We start from the raw sequence: 26,500 nt of genomic DNA, 5'->3' as shown, positions 1-26,500 counted from the left end.
ACAATGTCATATGGGCTGCACTGCCCTCTAATAGACCCTGACAAAGGAGTACCAGCAGACATATGCTTTAAATAAATAAGATTACCCTGATAGACAGAGGCCTCTGACAATGTTCCTTGTTCTCTCTCTCTCTCTCCCTATTTTTCCCTCTTCCAGCGCCTGTCGTTCTTTCCTCCATTTGTCTGATACAGAGAAAATTAGAAGTACAGCAGATGCCCTGCTTTCAGGGGCCCATAATTCTCTTTAATGGCCTTGAACCTGTAATAAAAGAACATGAAGGCGTTCAAACATGACGTTTTTCATGTGTTCTTGCATTAGAGAGATCCTCTGCTTGATTTTACGATGACCTAATATAATTAAAATGGCATAAACGTACTTTGTAATTGAGGACACGCTGTATCTGTGTCCGAAAAGACAATGAAATTGCCTGTGGGCCTTTAGGAGGTGTCAATGGCAGTTTCACAACATACTAATTGTGGCTTATTGATTGAATTTGAACAAAGTTGTTTTAAAAAAAAGAGGAACGATGAGCGAATTATGCCGGGCATAGGCGGTCTGCATACAATTTGAATTAAAAGAGTGCAATCAATATTTAAATGACTTTCTGCATTGATTTCAAATTAACTTTCAATTAAGATATCTGTCCGACTTTTAACTACAACACTTAGCCATTGAGGAGGAAATAAGGGAACATTTATTGATACTCTTAAACAGCACTGGCCATTCTGCCATCGATTCGGTCATTTGCGCTGGCATTGGTATGCAGGAGGTTCTAACTCTTTCCTTCCAGGCTCCACACTAACAGCCCCTGGCCCTGGCCTTAGTGGAAGACTTAAATAAATATATAAAGCCCAGACCCATCTCACTGGACAGACAGACGGAGATTAACCTTTATCCAGAGCTAAGTCAAAGGCATCTTATCTGTGGAACTGTTTGGAGCTGTAATTACATGGGCTCCATGTTTGTAGCCGATCGAATGGAACTCCTCGCGCTGCGTTGGCAGTCCGGAGGGGGAGAGACATCCTGGCCGGCCTAATCAGGTAACAGACACCTTTTGTTTTGGGAGCTCATTGATGGATGAAATCTTTATCTGTAATATTGATCAGCCGGGACTCTAAACTGTCTATCTTGGCTACTGGAAGCTCTAACAAGATTGCCAACTGGAGTATATCAGTTAACATTTAATCAATGACAGTTTAAGACTCAGATGCTTTAAAAAGTCAGTTTGCTTTCCTCCTGCTCTGAACGATTAGGGGAGGGATTGCCCAGAATGTATCATCCACCATCCAAGACGAAGGTTTGCGTCCTTGAATGTCGGAATGTCAAAAGGCAAAGGATGTATGAATAATGAAAATGAAACAAAACGTTAAAAAGATACCTCAATCCATTTCTATTACACAAACATGCGCTTACGCCACCCGCCCGATATCGTCGCCATACATCAAACAATAGGGTGGATAACCACAACCTGCACCCTGTCTGAGAGAAAAATACATATATGCGCCATTTTTGTAAATGTTGAATTTTTGCCACCCTTGCAAAATAAAGCAATATTAGGAGCAATGAGATGTCAGCAAGCAAAGCATGCAATCCGTTCGAATTCTTTTGCTGTTTGTGCAGTTCAAACCCCCTTCCCTCCATTTCCGATTCTTCCATTTTCCTTCTCCTACAGGATCGGGACCAATTAGGGTCTGAGCTCGTCACAATGGCTACGGCGGCTGTCACTCACGCTTGGACTCCACCGCCCCTGGCCTATTCGATCATTAGCTATTCATTTTCTTGCCTTAGCTGTCCCTTAAAGAGAAATGTGAGTGGGTTAATTATGTAAAACATCAGTGTCGGACAAGAGCGGAATGTCTCAGAGAAGATCTTTTCATCTCCTGCCTTCTTTAATACCTTGTTCTGCTTTGAAAAGTACAAGCAAGCATATATAGTGTAATGTATAGAGCACAAATGTGATTAAATTTGACACCCACAATCCAACATGCGCATGTTTACAATTTTAATAAATCACAGTGATCAAAGCTTATAGCCTTCTGTGATATAAAAAAAAAGCAGACAAGGTTTCCTCCGATTTGCATCTGATGAGGTGCTTTTGAGCGACTAAAAGAGGGATGTCCTTCCTGGGCCTCAGATCAAAGGCACTTCAGTGTGAATGTGGCACCAGAGATCTTTGCTTCCCTCAATGTCGAGTCAGTAAACACAATTGTCAGGCACATATTATGACAACAGCAATTACACAGAGGTGCATGACACTATTATTGCCATTTGCCAGAGAGTGATTATGCTAATAGAGAGATGTATAGCAGGTGGCATGCATCCTGGCAGCTGCCAGCCAGAAACACACACACGTAGAGGCCACCCCTTACACACGCTCTCGCTGCTGCCCGTCTTTCTAACAGTGTGAACAATGCCTTACAAACAGTCGGTCCCAAGATATGTAATTAGGCCTCGCTTTGATTTAACACTTCCTTATCACATCAAAGCCACTGGAATTAATACTGAAAGAGAGGGAGAAAGAGACAAAAAGAGAGAGAGAACAAGGGAGAATAAAGGGAATTATGAAAGCCAGTTTCAGCCTCAGAGAAGAAAAAAAAACATGCACAGGTAATTGTGGGATAAAGTTTAAATAAGAAATAACATTCGCAATTCTGAGAAATGTTAAACACACAATGAAACTGTGAACTACAAAGTCACAATTATGATTTAAAAAAAGTCACAACTGTGAAACATTGAGACATATTGTGAGATATAGTCAATATATAAACACAAATTGTAAGATATTAAGACAGACTGAGCGATATCAATTTAAATTGTTAGATATAAAGTCAAATTGCAAGATATCAAGTCTGATTGAGAGATATAAATGCAAACCGTTAGATTTAAATTCAAATCACAAGATATAAAGCAATTTTGCGAGACATTTACATTGTGAGATTTCAAGTCACAATTATGAGGAAGAAGTCAGAGTTGTAAGAAACTAAGACATATTATTTTTACTCTGAGGTTAAAACGGACTTCCCTAGGGAACAGATCTGCTTAGATGTTAACAAGAAGTAGAAGAGTGGCCTTGTATAAAAACAGGTATATCAATCAATCTTTTATTAGCGACTCAAGGTCCAAAAAAAACACACACACACAAAAACCAAGACAATCGGACAACAAATAAAACCCACAGCATCTACCACACACAATAAAAAGTTACCAAATGCAACATGTATACACAGCACGGTTCTGTTTTTGTTTCTCTTCTCTAAAATCTTGAAAGCTTTTTACAATATTTGCACTGTATATACAGTTTTCAGATATGAGAGTACACTTAGCGGGTGTTGAAGTGTGTGTGTTTAGCAGGCTTCTGCATAACAGAGCGCTGTGGCTCTAGTAGCCCTGTGTGTTTTTAATTCCTTCAGCCGGGTTATTGAAACGGAATCCCCCCCGCTCTGCCGGCATACTCTGGCGAGGGGGAAGCCCCTCTCCTCATCCCTGCATGGATCCTGCCTCTACATGAAAGCCCCGGAGATCCCCGCCAACAAAAATCAATGTATGGATGTTCAGAGCAGTTTTCAAGGTTTTGTAAGACAAATCTTCGGAGCATGAGCTGGTTTAGTGCTATCGAGCCGAGCTTCGATCAGCCTGCCCCGGTGAATAAAACGAGAGGGCCTTGCTCACTTTACCAGCCTGTGAAATGAAGACAGGGTGCCAGCCGGCCAGCCACTTCCCTTAAAGGAATGTAACCTGAGTAACTCCCCCTCCACAAATAACCTCCCTTAATCTAATGTCAGATGCCGCCTCCAAAAGCCGATCCCAGATCAGGATACAGCATGGCATGGGAGTTATCGCTTGCTAGGGGCTGAATCCTCACAGAGCCCTTTGTATCTAGTGCACATTCTTCCCCTAATTAGAAGAGATGGGTGATTATACCTTTAAAAGAAGGCTACTGTTTGCAATTGTCAATTGAGGCAGGAAGTCAGTTGTCACACGGCTTGCTTGATGAGCAAATAAATTAGATTAATAATGAGCACCCATGTAACATTTTATAACCTGAGGTAAAAAGAAAAACAAGTTAAAGCAAAATTATACTGACAAACCGTTATTAAAATAATACAACATGACATACTCCATAAGGGCTTCTCTTAGTGGCTTTGTTGACAAATCTACAGGGAAGACATTGCATTTTTTTTTCCTATCATTTTTAGGTAATTAGGTTATAAGTGCTTTTGAGGAAGTTAAACATCAGTTTTTATGTTTAATGTCTCAATGTTATGGTCTTGCAAGTAACCTAGTAAAGATTGCATATTGAGAATTGGGAAGGCAGAAAAACTCTATTCCAGCAGCCAACGTCTAAAACAGTTTTGGGAAATTTCTTTGCTTTGTGGAGTTTACAAAGTGGTTTTCATTGAGAATCACAAATAAACGAAAAGGCAGACTGGATTAAGAGTTGCGCATGTGTGGTGTTGGGTAAAGGAAGGCATCGTTAGCTGACAGGTTTCAATTTCACATCCGCGATTATCTCATCCCCAATTCCACGCATGCCAAAATCTATAAAACCTCATCCAGTGACTCCATACAAACTATTTCTCTCCAATAGCCTCAACACACACACACACACACACACACACACACACACACACACACACACACATGCTTCCCAAGGAGCGCCATCTCTCCAAGCTTAAATAGCAGAAAATTGCTCTGCTTTTCCGTGGTCTACCTCTTCATTCCTATCAGCCCAAGTGGGAACAAAAGGCTCGAATTCACTGGCGTGTGAGACCTGCTGATGGGCCGGGAGATGGGTTGCAGTTTGGTGTTGTTGATGCCCTGCTGACGGACAAGCCGGATGATGGAAGACAGGGATTTGGGAGCCAACCAAGTCGCCATTTTGTCCCCAACGCACAAATCAGAGACACCGAACTTGCACCCACAGAGGCTATTAAGCTCAAAATAACATGTGAGGCAGGAAACAATGCTTGATTTCATTATGGAAAACAGAAAAATTGTTATAAATGTCTTGGTGTAAAATATCGGGGTTTAGGCCCAGGCCAAAGACAAGACCACTAATCTAAGAAGAATTGCTCCAGTGACAGCAAAAGGGCCTTGTGTAATTTTACAGTGAAGGCAGAGAAAGAGCAGGCCTCTCTTAGCCTCTTTTTCTTTCAATCTTCCTCCCGTTTTTTGCAGGAGAGTTATTATAGGATGATAAAAGCAACAACAATGTTGTGACATGAAAACGTTAGCATTAGGGTGGAAGAATGGAAGATGAAAGAATGTTCTTGGGAATTGATGATTGCTCACAAGGCCCTGATTTCAGCCTTTAATCTCATAGCACACTCAAATTTCCCTCTATATGCTGCTGGTTTTGGCAGCAGAAAGAGAGGGGAGCCAAAAACAGTGAGGTTAGAGAGAAATTAGAGGTGTATTATATACTAGTAATGGTATACATTCGGCTGTAATACACACTAGCGGTAGTAAACCGCTGGCTGTAAAATATATTCAGTTGCAATTTACATTAAGCTTTATCACAAGCTCTGCTGCAGTACATATACATCATTCATCATATATTAAGATTGGAATCATAGTATATATTGCGGATGCACAGTATATCAGTTAAATGTGTTTTTTTTTTTTTTTTTGTAAGGGCTGATGTTGGATATTTAATTGTGCATGTTCAATACCCATAATTAAGATTTTATTTTAAACACTAATATTTTATTATTTAAAAAAGTAAAAGGATAATTTAAAATCTGTTCAATTTAATCCTTAGCAAATATCAAAATATTTGTATATTTTGTATTGTCTGAATACACTTTCAAAAATGTATGTTAGTATGGTAATATATTTAGACAAAATAGCAATGCATTTTAATTTGAATTAAATGATTTTTCATTTAAATGTATCAGTTACTGCCATGACAATCAATATTTCTAAATAGATAACTCCTGGAATTCTAAAATATATATAAAAAAAAAATCTAAATATTAATAATACAACTAATATTTTATATTTTTATATAATGATATATTTGTGTTGTGATGCCGCTGGCAATACTCAGCCCATTTTCATCTTTCTCTAACAGAAAATCATGAAGTGGACGGTTCTCGGTGTGTGCTTTGTAAACAATGCACTCTATTTTTATAAATTGGGCCCCTTTTATTAAGCATGAATTCCTCCGATGCCCATGTTATTCATAACAAGACCTGGGCTGATGAAGATTGGCCTGTTAAGAACCTCCAGAAGCAATTAAAGTGACAAGGAGGCAAGGCCCTGATGTGTACATTTGCTATGACGAGCGCTCTCCAAAGTGAATGCCCTTATTAAGAGCCACTACTCACCTCTACAGCCTGCCATGATGAGACAGAGAGAGAGGGAAAGAAGAACAACATGTCAGAGGCAAACGCCTGGAGAAATACCTATTCCCGGAGTGAGGGCGATTTGGTAATGAACCTTTCAATTCACTCCGGGGGTAATACATTCTGACTAGTGCATTAATTACTCGATAACATCTCATCAAAATGCAAATGCAGCACTTGACCCACAAGAGTGTCTCATTGGCTCTGCGCTCGCTGGATTTTCTGCACAAATCGTCTGTTTTCCTTTATCAAACAGAGCAATGGTGTCGTATCGGGGGGGCAGGATTGCTCACTTCCCGCCGTGTATGTGATCGGTCACACAGGCCCGACGACCCCCCGTCCCCTCACAGGCAGACAGGACTGTGGCCGCTTACTGACATTCTTAATTGCAGCACTTGAAGACAGTGTGCCGCTCAGATGGAATATTTCCCCTCTGCCTGGCCATGATCTGACAAGCTTGAGACAACGCCTTAATGGCTTTTCCAGAAAGGGTGGGGCAAGAGGAGGAAGAATGAAACATGGAGGAAATGAGGAACATGGTCAGAATCTTTTAAAGACCAAACTTTTCATGCTGATTATCGTCCTCAATGGCTTATTAGAATAACTTCATATCATCATAAATTGTTATAGCTAACCAAAAGCAGCCCTCAAAAAACTAACAAAAAACCCTGAAACCAACTAGCCAATCATAGTTCAGGGCTGTGATGTAAACATGTTATTAGCTATTCAATGCCATATGTGCCACGCAAACTTCCTGTTTCAATAGGAAATACCTTATTAAAGGATGTCGCGGAGCGATTTCATGGGTCCTTCCAGGCAGTTTGCTTCTTGAACATGGCCAGGGGTTCCAAGAGATGTCATTCTATCAACAGGGCTGGATTACAAGCTTCAGCTGTTAGATGATCCTTTCACGAAGGAATGTCTGACAGTCTCACGCCACATCAATCCACCCATTTCCTCATCTCTCCATCTCCTTTCTCGCTCGATCACCTGATTCCTTGTTCATTCAAAATGATGACTAATTAAGTCATAAGCAAATCGTTTCTGGGAAGAATGGTGAGATTCTAAGAGCGGATCTGTAGCTGTAAGCAGTGGCGGTGGAGAGGAAACCCTGATGAAGTGACTGTATTGTGCCGATCTCTAGAGCAGGTCATGAATAAGCGAGCTGACAGAGGCATTAGGTGTATTATAGCAGAGAGAATCAGTGTGTACGGTATGTGACATTATCAGAAACACAAGCATGTGAGACAGAGAGAAAGAGTTAAAAATGACTTTCTGTGGCACAGATAGGTTTGGAGGTGTCTGTGCTGTCCTACTTCGCCATATATACAGGGATCTGGATCGCTAAACGCTACGTATTGTCACTTCTACGAGTCTAAGAGTATGTATGGTATTAAACTCCCTTTAGAAATAATAGCTGCTTTTCCTACTTAAAAGTAAACTCCACCATTGATATGTTTTTTTGACAGGTGCGTGCATAAAGTTCATATACTGTAAAACATAATGGGGAACACACACACTCATACACACCTGCCCTGGATGCCCCCCTTCAGACGAACAAATTAACTGAAAATCCGGTTCGACTGCAGAGTGGAGCACTCTACTTAAACAAGCCCACTGTCTTCTGATTAAGGGAAAAAGCCTTTGCCCTAGAGAGTGAAATTTCATAAAATACTAGTGCCTGTGCTTGATGAATCATGTCTCTTTAATGCAGTGCAGTATGATGGAAGAGAGAGATACGGGCGAGGAATCATCAACCGCTGCTCCGGCTCCCTCTGATAACACCCCATCTGCAGATTGCCTTGATCAGATTCGCGTTTTATTTAAAACAGGACCAATCCTGAGGCCCGACTCCTTTTAATTTGCATATATTAACAGGGTTCAAATGCAGCAATAGCTAGGAGCACTTCCCAGTCAACTTCCCAATCTGCCTGCATAATGGCAGCCTATTAAATAGAGTTACTCATCAGTGCAGGAAGCAGACATGAGGAAAAAAAAAAGGAGGATAAAACAGGCTAATGTGAGCATTTCATTTATAAAAAAAAAAAAAAATTGATTGAAACGGACGTTTGAATATTCCTGTTGTGTTGCTGTGAACATATTAAGAAATAACATTCAAGACAACATGAAAAAAATACAGGCTATTTACATTCTTAATAAATAATATTTCACTTAATTCATTGTCTAAAAAAAACAAAAATTGTTTCTTCACCTTTTATTTTCCCCCCAATGTAACCAAAGCTATGAAAGAAGTAGAAACAAAAATAATATTAACCAAGAATACCACCAACAACCAATAAAATCACAGCCTAACTCCATCCATAACTCACAACATTTCCCTCCTGAATGTTCAGGGAATGTGTCACATTCCAGGAGTTAAATGCATTGTGAATAGCGTTTCATGTTGTCCTTAAGTCCTTCCCTTGGTCCAGAAGGGACTCTGTCTAACATGCGGTGGTCAGTCGTAGAAAGAGAACATGATGACAGCATTAAGTATAAATTCCCAGCTGCATTATAACTGGCCCTTGCTGATGCTGGCTAAATCTGCAAAGCTTTCTATGGTTAGCCACGATTAGGGACTGCTATGGATAATCAATACCAGCTATCAATTCCATACTTTGTTGTGATGGATGAGGTTAGATGGGGAAAAGGAGAGGGGCAAACAAGGAAAGCAGTCTCTATCAGAGAAAGAGACAGGAAGCAGAGGAAAGAGGGAAGATTATAAACAAACCAATGCACCATCTTTGCTGAACCCAAGAGACTGAAAATGAATCTGTTAATAAAACAGTGAGTGTAAGTATATATGTTTGTGTGTGTGTGTGTGTGTGTGTGTGTAACACACACACACACACACACACACACACATTAGATAATGCATTAGGTACCATGACCTAAAAATGAACAACATTATTTACTGCATTTATTAATCTAGGTTCATTTAAAAATAAAACATGTTCAGAGTTAATAAATATTTGTCCATCATACAGTCATTATAATTTTTTATGAAATTAATGTTGTATAGTGAATTTACATTAGAAAAGGTCTAAAGAAAATTACTGATGAATTCTAAAAATAACATTAACCAAAAATAAATGCTGTATTATTCATTATTTTTCATTATTACATATAATACAATTTAAAAGTTTGTCGTCAGTAACATTTATTTTTTCCATAATGCTACAAAAGATTTGCATTTAAAACAAACCCTGTTCTACTAAATGTTTGACTGATCAAAGAATCCTGACAAAAATATATCGCTGCTTCAACAAAAATATTAAGCTGTGCAACCGTTTTCAACATTGAATCTTTTTTTTCAGCACCAAAACAGCATTTTAGATTGACGTGTGAAGAATCATCTGACACTGAAGACTGGAGTTATGGCTGCTAAAAATTCAGCATTACCATCACTTGAATAAATTACATTTTGAAATATATTATAATAGAAAGCTGTTTTTAATTATTTAAAAATATCACAGATTTCACTGTATTTTAAATGCAGACTTATCAAAATATCTAATAATTTAGACAAAATTAAAGAGTGTACTGTATTTTTTTACACCCATCTCTCATACAAATTTATCTCAAATGAATGAATAAGTGAAAGCACGTAAGGTCAAAGAGACATCAAGAGATGGAGGAGGAGGAGGAGGAGAGAGAGAGAGAGAAAGATATGGCTGATGGTTGGAGTCAGGACTAATTACTTGCAGGCAAGATGCAGTGGGGAGGACGGGGTCACTAACTTTACCCTGACACCTGGACGCCTCAGTCATCAATGGCCTGCCATCTAATCAGAAGTGAAGGGATTCAGGGCCCAGCGCTCTGGCGGAGATGATAGCTAATGACAAGGGTGGTGGACGCGCAGCCACACAAGTCACACTATTGCAGTCTCATCACGAGTGTAACCCACTGGAAGTATCTGTGTGTGAGAGATCCATCCGTATTATCACACATTAATAATAACACTAGTCTGCTGTTGTACTGCTTGAGGCAATTAGTTAATTGCTGCTTTATCAGAGCTCTGTGCTGTCTGTCTTTGTGACGTCCTCCAAGCTTTGACAATGGCTTGTTTCCCTTAATGCCCTGTGACAGAGAGCATTGTAGCATCTCCTATGGTTAGTGTCAGTGGAGTCACCGCACAATCAGGAAGCCGCAGACAATTTTCCTCCCCCAGTTTGAATTAATGTTAATTTCGTTAACGAAATTGAACAAAAAATGTTAACTGATAAGCTTTTTCACATGACTAAGACGAGATGAAGATGAGACGACAATAAGTTCGATAAATGATAACTGTGACTATATCAACATGCAATTTGGTTGACGAAATAAAACGAAACTAAAATGTATAAAAAAAATAAAAAAAAGAGACAAAAATGTAATTGCGGACTGTTCTACACGCCTCTACTACATGAGCTTTCATGAGTCCGGTTGCCAGATATCGAAAGTTCAAATCCCTGAATAAGAGTTTTGCTGTTAAAGGCATACGTTTTCTGCCCGGTGTTTTGTTTATTTTAAGCAATCTGGCAACCATTTCCTAGCTCTTTAATGCGGAAGTGCCACCGCCGATGATCTGAAGACACAGATAAACAAGCTAGAATTTAGTGAACAAAATGAAAGCTTCATTCAGCCGATCCGTGTTCTGTCTAAAACTAGACTAAAACTAAATAGGATAAGGTTGACTAGATGTGATAAAAACTAACAAGGACATTTAATATGGGACTAAAACTAAGACTAAAATAAAAAAATAGCTTACAAAATGAACACTAGTTTGAACTAAGAACAACAGATCAAGTCTCTGTAGGCTGTCAGCTAACACCTTTAGTGGCTATGTGTACTGTACATTTACTAAAACACGGCCTCTTTAGTCGCTTGCACACTATGCAGGGCTTATTAGCATTGTTCGGCAAGAACAAAAGAGGGCCTACTTTTTAAAGCATATGAAAATCGAAACTGGCATGCTTTCATAAAGATATCACATTCCTGGATGTTTACTACCTGTCACAGACACTAACGAAATAAAAACGTCCTTATGGTGAGAAATAATACATTAGTATGCAAAGAAAACGTCCCTCTGACTTTAAATAAGCGCAATTGTTTAAAGGCAGGTATGTTAATGCAAATAATCAGTGCAATTTCTGCTCATTTTAACTGTCAGTGGCCACAACAGCCTGTGAAAACATAAGGTAGCAATTTAGCTTTTGTATCACTTGTTGAACCTTGTTGAAAGAAAAACAACCGGCTACGCTGGTCCTAAAACATGTCTTTTAAAAAGCACTAACTGGCTATTTTCGAAAATAATTTTGGGACTTTCTGCAGACAGAAACCGCAGAATAATTATGATAGCACTGGACGGAATTATTCCGAAATGACTCAATCTTGAGTGCCTGCCATCTGAAAAATGGTTTTGAGCTTTTCTGGTAAAATCACTGCTCTTTGCAAAAATAATAACACACATATGCATAACTGAATTAATATGATATGAAAAAAAAATAGATTTGACCATTGAGTATTGTCTCCATTTAATGATACAGCAATACAAAATCGGGGTCGGGGCTATGGATCTCCTGAGACAATTTATGTCCATCAACAAAAAGCCTCTCTTGGTGAAGATCGTGTTTCACGAGGGATGGCCTATTTTCTGTTACTGAATAAATGACTTTAACAGCAAAAACTTGGTCATTTTTATAAACATGACTGATAATCTCATTGACCTACTGTCGTCCTATCTTTCTGGGGATTTCTTTTTATTTTTTTTATAAAACTTTCCTCAGGTACGATAGCAGGAGAGTGAAAAAACACTGCAGGCTTGTGATCCTGCAGCCTGGCCCTTCTCGTCTAATCACAGTGGAATGTGGCCGCCTCTGCGCCTCCTGCTTTGTGTAAGGAATCAAAGGCAAAATGGATGGCCTTGCATTAGCACATCACCCGTGGCTAACAGAATGATGAGACCGATTTGGCTGTATGTCATATCTTTCACTTCACTGCTTTCCCATTTCAGTTTATGTAATGGCTACAAATTATGGCCACAAACCCTGGAAACACTGTCTAGGGATGTGATCTCGAAAAGTAACTGTTATAATTGCTTGTGTGCCCCCAAGTAGAAAAAAAAACAACAACCTAAAACTTTAAAATATCTAGTCATGGCGCTGAAATGCGGGTGGATGAGAATGCGACCACAGGGAAAACAAAGAGCAGCTTTGAGGATAGCATTCAGAGTGTAAGCGAACAAAGCGCGCAGTCCTCTTCATATACACGCTTGCGTCAGGCTAAAACTAAACGCGTCTTTCTTTCTTTCTCTTTTTACGCCAATCTATACCAGAAGGAAACAGAGAGCATGTCCATTAGTGCATGTTGTTGGCCTACAGCTGTCATGAAAATGGTTCTCACTGCATTGGTGGTAATTTGGCCCTGGTTGCAAACCTCCCGAAGCATTATCACTCAGAAGAAACAAAAGAGTGGAACATGCGGGGCTCTCTCAGCTCCCATCCGGCAGCAGCATTTAAAGAAGTGTTCATCTCCAAAGTCAGCTAGGCCTTTTGTTTAAGCCCCTGCCAGACAAAGGTCTCCTCTTCTTGCCTAGGTTTAATACACATGGAAGGAGGGGGGTAAGTGTGGCGGGGGAGACTCTCAGAAATAATTACCTCCATAAGATCCCATCTCCTCTCCGAGAGCCACGACAAAATAGAGAAGCAACCCAAGGATGCAAAAAAGCCCTTTATGCATCAACAAGCCCATCAGGCGTTTTACAGACCAAGCTACAAGGCAGAGAAATAGGTCCCACTCCACACGCATACAATTATAGTGCTTTGTTCTTTTCTTTCTTTAAGGTCTAAAATGCAAGCGAACACACATAGAACCGTGCAAAGACAATGTTGCTGTGATTTACCCTTTTCATCACAAATATGAACGTGTTAAATATTTATATAGAAATATCGTGCATTATAACACAATGGATAAAATATTAATACAAATGGCCTCATTTAAGCTATCGATTTGGCTTTTTGAGAAGATTCCAAGCTGTAGCTATTCCAGAAAGGCAATAATCTGTGTAAATATGATTTAGAAACTAATAAACAAAACCCTGTCACGTTTTTTACTTTCTTACTTATCGCACATCTGTGTAAAATATGAGTTTGCAGGGGCCGCGTATATGCTGTGGCTCAGATCGCTGTGATTTACAAATGAGGGGCGCCACTTCAAAAACATGCTTAACCACACAACCCCACTGCCTTTCCAAATTCTCAGCTTCATGATGTTTACCTTGTGTAAATGATGAGCCTTCTGGGTCCCGAGTGCAGGGAATTAGAGTCGCCCTGGGAGACTTGGCAGTCTGATTCTCAGGGAGGATGGGCTCATATAGTCTCTCTAGGAGGGTATATTACTGTTAGTGCACTGTGAGAGATCTACCATACTTGGTCTCGTTTGGCTAATTTAGCACATTGGGCCTGTAGAGGTCAGATTCATTATCACGCACCGCAGCAATCGTGCTGCTAAGACTGAAATATATAACGACTTGTCTTCCTGACATAGGACATACGCAAGTCTAAACTGTGTGCAAGGCCATGTTTTAATGCTCTGCGTTTAGCAACAAAAACAACGCTGGCAAATTTTTGTAGCACAAACCCTTTTCGCCATGCTTTTGTAGTCTATTTAAATAATAATAAGTATGTGGGAAATATAGACCTTGTGATACAGCATTGATGTAGTTTGCTGAGTGTGGCTTTTGGCACTAATGCATTTCTCCTTTATTTAACCACCGTAAGCGCCACAAAATCTCCCCTTAATTACATCTTAAAAATGGCATCAAACTTGTTTAACGAAATCCATTCACATGTACATGAAGTCAATGGCATTCTAACCTTTATTCCCAAATGGTTTTATAATTATTTGGCGAGTTTCCAAGGAGCTGCTTTTAAAAGAAAGATACAGGTCAGCAGTTAAATAAATCTTTTTTTTTTCCTTCTCTCTCTCTCTCTACCTCTCTCTCTCTCTCTGTGAAACTGACTAATGACCAGAAAATGCTAAACTAAGGAGTTATACCCACAAAAACCTACCGCCCCCCTTTAACATAGAGCTGTAATTCAGGGCTGAAATGTTGCTTACTCCAGGACCTTTCTCTAGACCAAAGACACAAATTATTACCATCACATACACACAGGCACCCGGCCCGGTTCCTGAGAACGCAGTGGGCACTGTGTCACGAGGAGGGTAGACTCCCCCCCGTCCTGCCACTTTATCTTCCCTTCACTCCTGCGCTGGCATCTGGATAACTTTTTATTTATTTATTTACTGCTTACACTTGCCAGTTGGAACAATTAACAAAAATAAGTTGCGATTTATCTGGTGCCAGCGATGCATTTCCCTTAACCTCAAACCTATTAAACCTAGTCGCTCTTTAACTGAACCAAGTGTAGTTGTGTATAATCAAAACATTAGCTGCCCTAGAGTCCGCCTAGAGCACCAAAAAACAACGACAACGGGTTTATCTTTTTCATAATGTACTCTGTCTGCAGTCCGCCCACCTCGTCTCCTTGGTCTGACGTTCACACAAGTGAAAATGAAAAAAAAAATAAAACTCCGGTCATTAAACGGCAAGCATAAATTCTGAATGAGTCTGTTAGTTTATACACATTTGCGCCGTTCTGAAGGCCCGGGCTAAATATAAAAGCCATGAGCTATAGCTGGGAACACTAGGAGGGAAAGGTGAGACTTGGGAATAACCTTTGAATTTGAATATGCTGTGGAGAAATACACATGATACAGTGTTTACTAGCAGCTGTCCAAAAATAAAGCAATTCTGGTACTTTAAGCACAAATAATGGCAACATCAATATATTCACATGGAAAGACAGAAGGATAGAGAAGTGAGACTATCTCTGTGTGTGTGTGTGTGTGTGTGTGTGCACTTACTTATATCACTTTTGGGTACATTCACCAGAATACACACCAGTAAACTGAGGACCACCCAAAAAATTGAGGACATTTTGTATGTCCTCATTTGTTTGACTATACAGTGGCATTCAGCATGCTCTAAAATGGTTTCCAGGCTTAAAATCTCACTTGTCCCAAAAAATCACTTTTAAGTGATTTGTGTACCTGAAGTGTGTATGCCCCCCCACTAAAGTGTGTATAACACAGCGCCCTCTAGGAGTACTGCACTTCCGGAAAAGATACACACTTTGGGGATTCTGGCCAATCAGAGCGCAGGAAGCCGCTATGGGAGCGGGACTTGGTGATCTGACCAATCAGAGGCCAATACGTCATCAATAAAGATGGCGGAGGCAAAAAACATGTTGATTGTGAATGAATTGACAGATAATCCACATTAAATTACAGATAAATTCCCAATAATTAGTATTAAATAAGATTAGACCAATATGCATTGAGCAGCAGGAGCTCTCGCGATTCATATTAGCATGTTTTACAACTTTTAATCCTCGCGTTTTTCTCTCGCATCAGAGTCTGCTCCGTGTGCGTGTGTAAAGATCGCGCTGCCCCGCGTCACCATGACTACAGCACTTACATCGGATATTAATGCTGTAGGAACGAGTTTGACGCGGGAAGGGACAGACACGTACATCATGTGAATTTGAAAAGTAACATATTTCCTTCCAAAAGCGGAGGGGCAACTGTTTAAATCTGTTATTGTGGGTGTGGTGATATACATCTGAGTTTATTCAATTAAAATATACAAGCAATTAAAATATGTGAAAACAGGCAGATTCGCTTGCTTTTATAAGTGATGTTATTTGTTTTAAGTGTTTTCTCCAACTTTGCGTCCTGCCATTTCCCTGACAGCGCAGCCAGGCCCCTCCCCCACCCAGAGCACGCGCGTCTGTAACCAGAGCAACACATTCACTTACAGCAAACAAGCAAACATTCTCTTTATGTTATATAATATTATATTATTTTATATTACATTATATATTATATTAATTATATTACATTACATTATATTCCTTCATTTATTATATAATTATATTATATGACATTACATTGCATTATATTACTTTATATTATATTATATTTTTATATAGAGGAAAGAAGGTACAGCAAACATCTTTTTATTTTATATTCTATTAATTATATTTGAAGTTTTTCTTAGTCGCTTTGGGGCATTTCTCAGATCACGACTAAAATTCTTATTCAACCTCCAGGTTATCTACTTACTTGTGCACCTCATAAAAGCAATTGCTCATCATTTGAACAAATTACAAATGCAACTGATTATGTACACGTTTTATCTGTTTCTTACATTATCAATTGCTTATGCCATGTTGATCAAAATGTATGGTTCTCTGCTGAATACTCCCAAGTCTTACTCCCCAAAACATCTAGGTATTAATTCATTAAGTCATTAAATGCAGAATAGTAGTTGTCATAAACTGTCAAGCAAATTTTCTATACACTTCTATTAGACATTTTTGTCCTGAATTGTTGAATTGCAGAGGTGAATTCTGATTTTCACTAATGAAGGGGAATGTAAAGCATTCGATCATCCAATAATCCACCAGTTCCCTAAAATAGCTCAGAGTGCATCTCATTAAGCTTCATCTGAGAAGCATACAGACAGAGCACAACACAACACAGTGTTACACACTGGTAATTTAAGAACAACAAGGTACAAACAGGGTGAACAGCATGGAAGAAGTAAGTATGTGTGGTGGAAGAATACAGAGGTAAAACAGAGGAAGAGGTAGAAGAGGACAAGATTCTGAAGAAATAAGGGCCACTATCATGTTCTCAATATCATGACCTTATGGCCGAAGCGGGTCAAAAGGTGAGCTGAATGTTGGGAGAACAACCGTGTGTGTCCTCAGTCATTAAAACATTTGAACAGGTGTGCTTCTTCTTCTTTTATTGGCGGTTGGCATACCAATTTGGTGCATTACCGCCACCAACTGTTTGGGGTGTGGAGCTTCAATGCGGATTTCTACTAATATGTATTGAAAAAAAATATATAATAATAATAATTATATATATATATATATATATATATATATATATATATATATATATATATATATATATATATATATATATATATATATTCTTGGTTATTCTTAAATTCGATTAAATAAGTCTGTTTCTTTAAGGTATCTCATGCTGGCCATGCTGATGATTTTGATGCAGAAAAGGAAAATAAACCCTCTACTGATAAATGTGTGTAACCTAATTCTTTAACTTGTTCTAACAGTATGATTCGTTCTGTTCTGTATGCTTCACATTCTATTAATATATGCTCTACCGTTTCTCTCCCCCCACAATTAATGCATAGTCCTTGAACAGGTGTGCAATCACACAGTGTTCACTATACTGTAGTCGTGCAATACAGCATATTTACATTATATATTACAGCAGTCTACTTGCATTTTACATTGGCAACTCCGGTCCTGGAGGGCCACTGTCCTGCAGAGTTTAGCTCCAGCCCAGATAAAAACTCACCTGCCTGTATATATCTAATAATCCTGAAAACATTGATTGCCTTGTTCATGTGTGTTTAATTAGGGATGGAGCTCAACTCTGCAGGACAGTGGCCCTCCAGGACCGAAGTTGCCTATCCCAGAGGCATAATGTAAAAAACACTTATACAAAGTATACAGGTGCTGGTCATATGATTAGAATATCATCAAAAAGTTGATTTATTTCACTAATTCCATTCAAAAAGTGAAACTTCTATATTATATTCATTCATTACACACAGACTGATATATTTCAAATGTTTATTTCTTTTAATTTTGATGATTATAACTGACAACTAAGGAAAATCCCAAATTAGAATTTTGTGAAAAGGTTCAATATTGAAGACACCTGGTGCCACACTCTAATCAGTTAATTAACTCAAAACACCTGCAAAGGCCTTTAAATGGTCTCTCAGTAGTTCTGTAGGCTACACAATCATGGGGAAGACTGCTGACTTGACAGTTGTCCAAAAGATGACCACACCTTGCACAAGGAGGGCAAGACACAAAAGGTCATTGCTAAATAGGCTGGCTGTTCACAGAGCTCTGTGTCCCGGCACATTAATAGAGAGGCGAAGGGAAGGAAAAGATGTGGTAGAAAAAAAGTGTACAAGCAATAGAGCTGGTAAGTCCCGCCCCTTCCGTAAAACCCAGCTGGACCTTAAAGTTGAAAAACCGTCAATGCAAGTGAATGGGAGAAAATAATTATTTTCTGGTCCCGTTTGAATTGTGCCATGAATGTGAACAGTGACAGTATATGGTATGATTTATCGGCTAGCAGTTGTGGAAAAGACATAACGAGAAAGACTACATGTCGCCTATGTGACGTCACCCCATAAAGTTGACTTACCTGTGGTTTTCGCCAACCTCAAAGATTTTGTCCTCTCCCTGAAAGAAGGTGGTGAAGTGCACCAAAGACACAGCCATGTTTAGCGGGATCCGTGAGCTAGAGCCATGTGCTAGTGTTGTTGACGTTTCAAACATGTCGAAAGCAGCAAAGAGTTGTAGTCCACAAAGTGCTGTCACAAAAAGTCTACCCCTATCAAACTTCTACCTGCTAAATTGTAACATTCTTCACATGAAAGATTATATAAAAAATTCACAGACAACATATGTTCACATTCATGTCACAATTCAAACGGGACCAGAAAATAATAATTTTCTCCCATTAATGAAATTAATCCCATTTGCATTGACAGTTTTTCAACTTTGAGGTCCAGCGGGGTTTTACGGAGGGGGCGGGACTTACCAGCTCTATAGGGATAACCACATCTTGGAGAGGATAGTGAAACAAAACCCATTCAAAACTGTGGGGGAGATTCACAAAGAGTGGACTGCAGCTGGAGTCAGTGCTTCAAGAACCACCACGCACAGACATATGCAAGACATGGGTTTCAGCTTCGCATTCCTGGTGTCAAGCAACTCTTGAACAAGACACAGCGTCAGAAGCGTCTCACCTGGGCTAAAGACAAAAAGGACTGGACTGCTGCTGAGTGGTCCAAAGTTATGTTCTCTAATGAAAGTAACTTTTGCATTTCCTTTGGAAACCAAGGTCCCAGAGTCTGGAGGAAGAATGGAGAGGCACACAATCCACGTTGCTTGAAGTCCAGTGTAAAGTTTCCACAGTCAGTGATGGTTTGTGGGGCCATGTCACCTGCTGGTGTTGGTCCACTGTGTTTTCTGAGGTCCAAGGTCAACGCAGCCGTATACCAGGAAGTTTTAGAGCACTTCATGCTTCCTGCTGCTGATCAACTTTATGGAGATGCAGATTTCATTTTCCAACAGGATGTGGCACCAGCACACACTGCCAAAGCAGTACCTGATTTAAGGGCCATTGTATCCCTGTTCTTAATTGGCCAGCAAACTTGTCTTCTATGGGGTATTGTGAAGATGAAGATGTGATATGCCAGACCCAAGAATGCAGAAGAGCTGAAGGCCACTATCAGAGACACCTGGTCTCTCATAAAACCTGAGCAGTGCCACAGACTGATCCACTCCATGCCACGCCGCATTGCTGCAGTCATTCAGACAAAAGAGACACAACTAAGTATTGAGTGCTGTACATGCTCATACTTTTCATGCTCATACCTTTCAGTTGGCCAGCATTTCTAAAAATCCTTTCTTTGTATTGGTCTTAAGTAATATTCAAATTTTCTGAGATACTGAATTTGGGATTTTACGTAGTTGTCAGTTATAATCATCAAAATTAAAAGAAACATATTTGAAATATATCAGTCTGTGTGTAATGAATGAATATAATATACAAGTTTCACTTTTTGAATGATAGTTCACTGTTATATTGACAAAATGACAAAGCATTTTGACTATCATGTTTGTAAACAATGACACAAGGACTTGTCATTCTGATGGCACTGATGTTCATTGATATTGTATTAAGGATATTGAGCAAGTTACAGGCTTTGTTTTTGTCTGGGTTTGTACCAATTGTTTTGAAAAATGCACTCACTGGTTTGCAAATCTTAAGAATTATTCAAGAAATGATATATATATAGAGAGAGAGAGAGAGAGAGAGAGAGAGAGAGCAGTTATAGTCATACAAAAGAACAAAAAGTGTTTAAAAGAATCATGAATTAAGCTGGCACGTTTAAATGTTTGTTAACATATTTATTTGTTCTTACTTTGATTTTATAGCCCTAGCCCTAGCCCTAGCTGAGATCTGCTTCTGCTGCTCATACTGTGATCAGCCGCCCTTCCCCCACAGCACTCTCTGATCGCGCGCGCGCCCTTCCCCCACAGCACTGTCTCTGACTGACTCACTGCAGATGAGATGCTTGCATATCAGCCCTGCTGTGGGTTTGCAGACTTCAATTGACTGTTTTGATTAATAAATGCTATTACAGTTTTTTTTCAATCGCTTACAAGCGCTTACCCATACTTTAGATACTTTTTCTAAATTCTTAACACAGACTCACACCTACAAAACACAATTGGCCAAATGGATAATTTTCTTCTCGAAAACACATTTTGTTAAATATATACTAAATCTTCATTTCAAAATAGAACACATCTTTCTGTCAACACACCAACTTTACCAAAACACTGGAAATCTGACTCAAAATTAAATTATTCTGTCAAAGAATAACACTTGTTTTCACCTCACAAGGTACATGCAGTCAATCAAAGTACACCAGGTTTCAAAATACTGGTTATTGTTGACATTACAAAAACTGCATAGACTTTTATGTTTCAGTTTTACAGGTATTTGCATGCAAAACATGCAATTCACTGTTTTACACTAAATTTCTTGGTTAGGAACTGTATGTCCAAATGTACAGTAATGTTCACATTCAAAAGCATTCCAGTAAAAAGCTATTTTTTTCCTTTACTGTTTACTGCAGGAGGTACAGTAGAAATGCGGTATGATAGAACAGAAAAGCTTTGAGAGTATTGCTTACAGTGAACAGAATATCCATCTCACTGCTCCTGCTCTTCTCCCGGGCCCCCTTGCTCTTACTCTTCCTCGTCCATACATTACAGTGTTTGTCTTTTTCTGTTTCCAAAAATATTACTCTTCAAAGTCCTCCTTTTACTGTATTGTATAAGTGTCAATGTAATAGAAAAAAAAATAACCCCTGCAATTGAGTCTAAGCCAGATTGGAATCAGCTGTGGTTGGCCCAATTTACACAACATAAATCAGCTAAGATAAATAGTTTTTGAACTGATATCATTGCAGAAGCAGATTTTTTTATACTGTATCTAAGGTTTGGAACATTGTTTTTGCTATTGTGGGATGTTGTGTGTTAACATTTGTAAATGCTACAAAAACGATCCATAATTTTGTTGGGAGGTATAGCTTGTCTGTTCAGAAAATGTAAGCATTGTGGAAATGTGTTCAATGACTCCATATTGTGTGAAAACGACATGAAATGTGTGAATGGTATGGCCACAATAGACAGATGCTTTGCTAATTGTGTTTAGAGTTTTGAAAATATGACAACTGCTTGGACAAATACTTGTTAGCGACTGAAAAAAACTATAATAGAAAATAAGATGTCTGTTCAAGAGATCTAGGTTGCTCATTTAGACAGTTGTGAGCTCTTGTTTACAGCAGACCTGCACGTTTTGAATATTCATATTTGTAATCCTCTTAAAAGCTTTATGATGTGGTGTTATTTCAGAAAATTAAGTACACGTTGGGTAAATTTTTTTTACAAACCAGTGCACTTACTGGTTTGAAAATCTTAAGAATGATTCAAGAAATTATATATCTATGTATCTCTCTCTCTATATATATATATAGAGAGAGAGAGAGAGAGAGAGAGCAGTTATAGTCATACAAAAGAACAAAAGTGTTTAAAAGAATCATGAATTAAGCTGGCACGTTTAAATGTTTGTTTACAGATTTATTAGTTCTTACTTTGATTTTCAACTATAGCCCTAGCCCTAGCCCTAGCTGAGATCTGCTTCTGCTGCTCATACTGTGATCAGCCGCCCTTCCCCCACAGCACTCTCTGATCGCGCGCGCGCCCTTCCCCCACAGCACTAGCTGTCTCTGACTGACTCGCTGCAGATGAGATGAATGAATGAACTAACAAAAGTCTTGTGAGCTCTAGTTTACAGCAGACCTGCACGTTTTGAATATTCTTATTTGTAATTCTCTTAAAAACTTTATGATGTGGTGTTATTTTATAAAAATAAGTGCACATCGGGTACTTTTTGCTCTTTTAAACCAGTGCATGTACGGACATGCGCACTGGTTCGTAGTTTGAGGTGGGTGCTCGGTTAAAAAGTGATCATGTGCTCTATCCACTAGAAAGACTAACTTCATCACATTTTTTTTTTAAGTTTGAAGAAACAGTACTGTGGTTAAAAACAAATATCATTGCCACCAGATAATTTTCTATTAGGCCAAATAAATGTAGTCACAATTTCAACGTGAAATCCAAATACGTAACTACGTCATTTACGCAAGTCAGCGACGGTGGTGTTTTCCCGGGAAATGCAGACACGTGACGATGGAACGCGCGAAACAGACGACAAACAACCCACCAGGAGGAAAGGTGAGATCAAGACGTCCTGAAAATGCATGATAACTAAATACATTGTGTAATATGAAATATAGTACGACGTATGTTTATTTTAGTGGTTTAATTATTTTTTGTAATAGGGTTTATTTACTTCTCGATTGTATTTGAGTTTGGCTTCTAAGCCTGTCTCATTTGATGATTTGTTGCAATAATGAAAACAAATTGTATATATAAAATTGACTATTAAATATAATTTTGTTATTTTTCATATAATAGTACTTTAGGTTCTACAAAGTAATCAAGACAACCGAGTCAGTGGTAGTTTACTAAATCATTGTTTTTCTCAAAAGTGTTGTAAAATATCAACAGTAATTTGAAATAATTCATTCTCATTTTTTAATATCATTATTTTATATATTATATTTTATGTAATACATTATTACATTATTTGCCCCCGAATTGGTTTTTTAGTGGAATGTTTTATTTTAATAATTTATCTTCACTGAGATTTTTTTGCACAATGACCATGAATTGATACTTTATAATATTTGTATTTTGTTTCAAGCTCCAAAGCAGACAAAAAGCACATTAAAAATATTCCATATAAATCTAGCTGGTTATTGACTGAAAATCTCCCATATACTTTAGCTCTTAAATCAAATATAGATTGACATCAGTTGTGGTTACAAGACACACAAGAACCAATGGTTTTTGGCATTAATGACATTTCCATTTAAAAAAAAAAAAAAAATAATATAAAGATTTGTTCCACAGAAAAACACAACACCGGTTTGGATATGAGGGTTAGTATGTTAATTATGTGTGTTTTTGGTGAACAATTCCAGTAAGATCAACAGGATTTTTTAAAATATGCTTGTTTATTTCATTCATCTTATATTTATTTGTATTTATTTTTTCCAGTCATTTCAAGAAAGAAAGTCGCCATGCTGGGAAATAAAAGACGTAGGAAACCTCTGCAGGATGCTGAGCATCACATTACCTGTAAAACTGACAAGCCTGGGCTTCGAGAGCAGTTCATCAGCAAATATAAAGGCAAGTATAAATGACTAAGCAGTTTAGTAACTAATAACTAGGGCTGGGGGATATGGCAAAAAAGTTATCACGGATAATTGTTTTATATTAGTCGATATCGACACAATAAATGTCAAATCTTTATTTCTTTCAAGTTTAAAGCAGATATTTGCTCCTAAGTGAAAGTTGTAGAAACCAGAGCATTAATTGTGGTTTTAACCTACTCTTTATTGTCAGAACATATCATGACAAACACTTGCCAAACAGGTGAACATTTCACAAATCTGAGGTAGAACATTCAAACATTTGTTATTTTCCTTAACAAAATAAATATATTTATTGGAAAATGTATTTCTTAGTTCCTGGATGTGCTAATGGGGGATATTGTTTCAAGTCTTGAAACAGGTTTGTGTTGCCTGACTTTGATGGCACGGATCTTCAGCACAGTTTACAGTGCAGGCCAGCAATATTAATATTAGATATATTTTGTCTCAAAATGCATATTTGACAATGATTTGCAGCAGTATTAGATTCAGTAAGGAGCAAGATTTACTATGTAAAATTTATGTTCATAACAAAAACAGTAACATCTTTTAAAACGACCTCAATTTTTATTTGGTAAAATGTAATATTCTGACTGTTGGAGTTTTATTAAAATTAACCATTGGTCATCCAGTATCATGCATTTAGATCATGATAACCACAAAACCAAAATACCTGTAACTATTTTATTAATCCTTTAATACATTGTCTACATTACAGTTTTTTTCAATCGCTAACAAGCGCTTAACCATACTTCAGATACTTTTTCTAAACTCTTAACACAGACTAACACCTACAAAACACAATTGGCCAAATGGATAATTTTTTTCTCAAAAACACATTTTGTTAAATTTATACTAAATCTTCATTTCAAAATAGAACACATCTTTCTCTGCACACACCAACTTTACCAAAACACTGGAAATCTGACTCAAAATTAAATTATTCTGTCAAAGAATAACACTTGTTTTCACCTCAAAAGGTACATGCAGTCAATCAAAGTACACCAGGTTTCAAAATACTGGCTATTGTTGACATTACAAAAAACAGACTTTTCAGTCTCAGTTTTACAGGTATTTGCATGCAAAACATGCAATTCACTGTTTTACACTAAATTCTTGGTTAGGAACTGTATGTCCAAATGTACAGTAATGTTCACATTCAAAAGCATTCCAGTAAAACTATTTTTCCTTTACTGTTTACTGCAGGAGGTACAGTAGAAACACGGTATGATAGAACAGAAAAGGTTTGACAGTATTGCTTACAGTGAACAAAATATCCATGAAACACATAAGAGCATTCTGAACAAAAAAAACAACAACAGAAAAAAGCCCAGAATAAAAAGGAGGGGGGGGGGGGGTATAAAAACAATCTCTCACTGCTCTGCTCCTCTCACTGCTCCTGCTCCCCTCACTGCTCCTCTCACTGCTCCTGCTCCCCTCACTGCTCCTCTCACTGCTCCTGCTCCCGCTCCCCTCTCACTGCTCCTCTCCACTGCTCCTGCTCCTGCTCCTCTCACTGCTCCTCTCACTGCTCCTGCTCCGCTCCTCTCACTGCTCCTCTCACTGCTCCTGCTCCCTGCTCCTCCTCACTGCTCCTCTCACTGCTCCCTGCTCCTCTCACTGCTCCTGCTCCCGCTCCTCTCACTGCTCCTGCTCCTCTCACTGCTCCTCTCACTGCTCCTGCTCCCTGCTCCTCTCACTGCTCCTCTCACTGCTCCTGCTCCTCTCCCCTCACCTCCTCTCACTGCTCCTGCTCCTGCTCCTCTCACTGCTCCTCTCACTGCTCCTGCTCCCGCTCCTCTCACTGCTCTGCTCCCTCACTGCTCCTCTCACTGCTCCTGCTCCTCTCACTGCTCCTGCTCCTCTCACTGCTCCTCTCACTGCTCCTGCTCCTCTCACTGCTCCTCTCACTGCTCCTGCTCCTCTCACTGCTCCTGCTCCTGCTCCTCTCACTGCATCTCTCACTCTCCTGCTCCTCTCACTGCTCCTGCTCCTCTCTGCATCTCTCACTGCTCCTGCTCCTCTCACTGCTCCTGCTCCTCTCACTGCATCTCTCACTGCTCTGCTCCTCTCACTCTTCACTGCTCCTGCTCCTCTCACTGCATCTCTCACTGCTCCTCTCACTGCATCTCTCACTGCTCCCTGCTCCTCTCACTGCTTCTCTCACTGCTCACTGCTCCTCTCACTGCTCCTCTCACTGCTCCTCTCACTGCTCCTCTCACTGCATCTCTCACTGCTCCTGCTCCTCTCACTGCATCTTCTCACTGCCTGCTCCTCTCACTGCTCCTCTCACTGTTCACTGCTCCTGCTCTCTCACTGCATTCTCACTGCTCCTCTCACTGCTCCCTCCTCCTGCATCTCTCACTGCTCCTGCTCCTCTCACTGCTCCTGCTCCTCTCACTGCTCCTCACTGCTCCCTGCTCACTGTTCAATGCTCCTGCTCCTCTCACTGCTTCCTGCTCCTCTCACTGCTCCTCTCACTGCATCTCTCACTGCTCCTGCTCCTCTCACTGTACTGCTCCTGCTCCTCTCACTGGGCCTTGCTCTTACTCTTCCTCGTCCATACATTAGTGTTTGTCTTTTTCTGTTTCTGTTTCCAAAAATATCACTCTTCAAAGTCCTCCTTTTA

General features: G+C 39.2%; 2 protein-coding genes across 5 annotated transcripts in view; one reads left to right on the top strand and one right to left on the bottom strand.

Annotated features, from left to right (window-relative positions):
* The window catches only part of zfhx4 (zinc finger homeobox 4), a 106,895-nt gene that overhangs the window by 21,369 nt on the left and 59,026 nt on the right, over positions 1–26,500 (bottom strand). The window lies entirely within an intron of this gene.
* The window catches only part of LOC113066241 (histone-lysine N-methyltransferase set-1-like), a 7,727-nt gene continuing 3,916 nt past the window's right edge, over positions 22,690–26,500 (top strand). Inside the window, exons 1-2 of the mRNA XM_026238060.1 lie at positions 22,690–22,828; positions 23,717–23,848. Of these exons, the coding sequence (XP_026093845.1) occupies positions 22,768–22,828; positions 23,717–23,848 (193 nt within the window). The 5' untranslated portion in view covers positions 22,690–22,767. The remainder of the gene's footprint in view (positions 22,829–23,716; positions 23,849–26,500) is intronic.

Source organism: Carassius auratus, chromosome 49, assembly GCF_003368295.1.
Source record: "Carassius auratus strain Wakin chromosome 49, ASM336829v1, whole genome shotgun sequence".
Classification (NCBI taxonomy): Eukaryota; Metazoa; Chordata; class Actinopteri; order Cypriniformes; family Cyprinidae; genus Carassius; species Carassius auratus.
The sequence above is the reverse complement of the archived record's forward strand: the minus strand, read 5'-3'. Positions and strand labels throughout refer to the sequence as shown.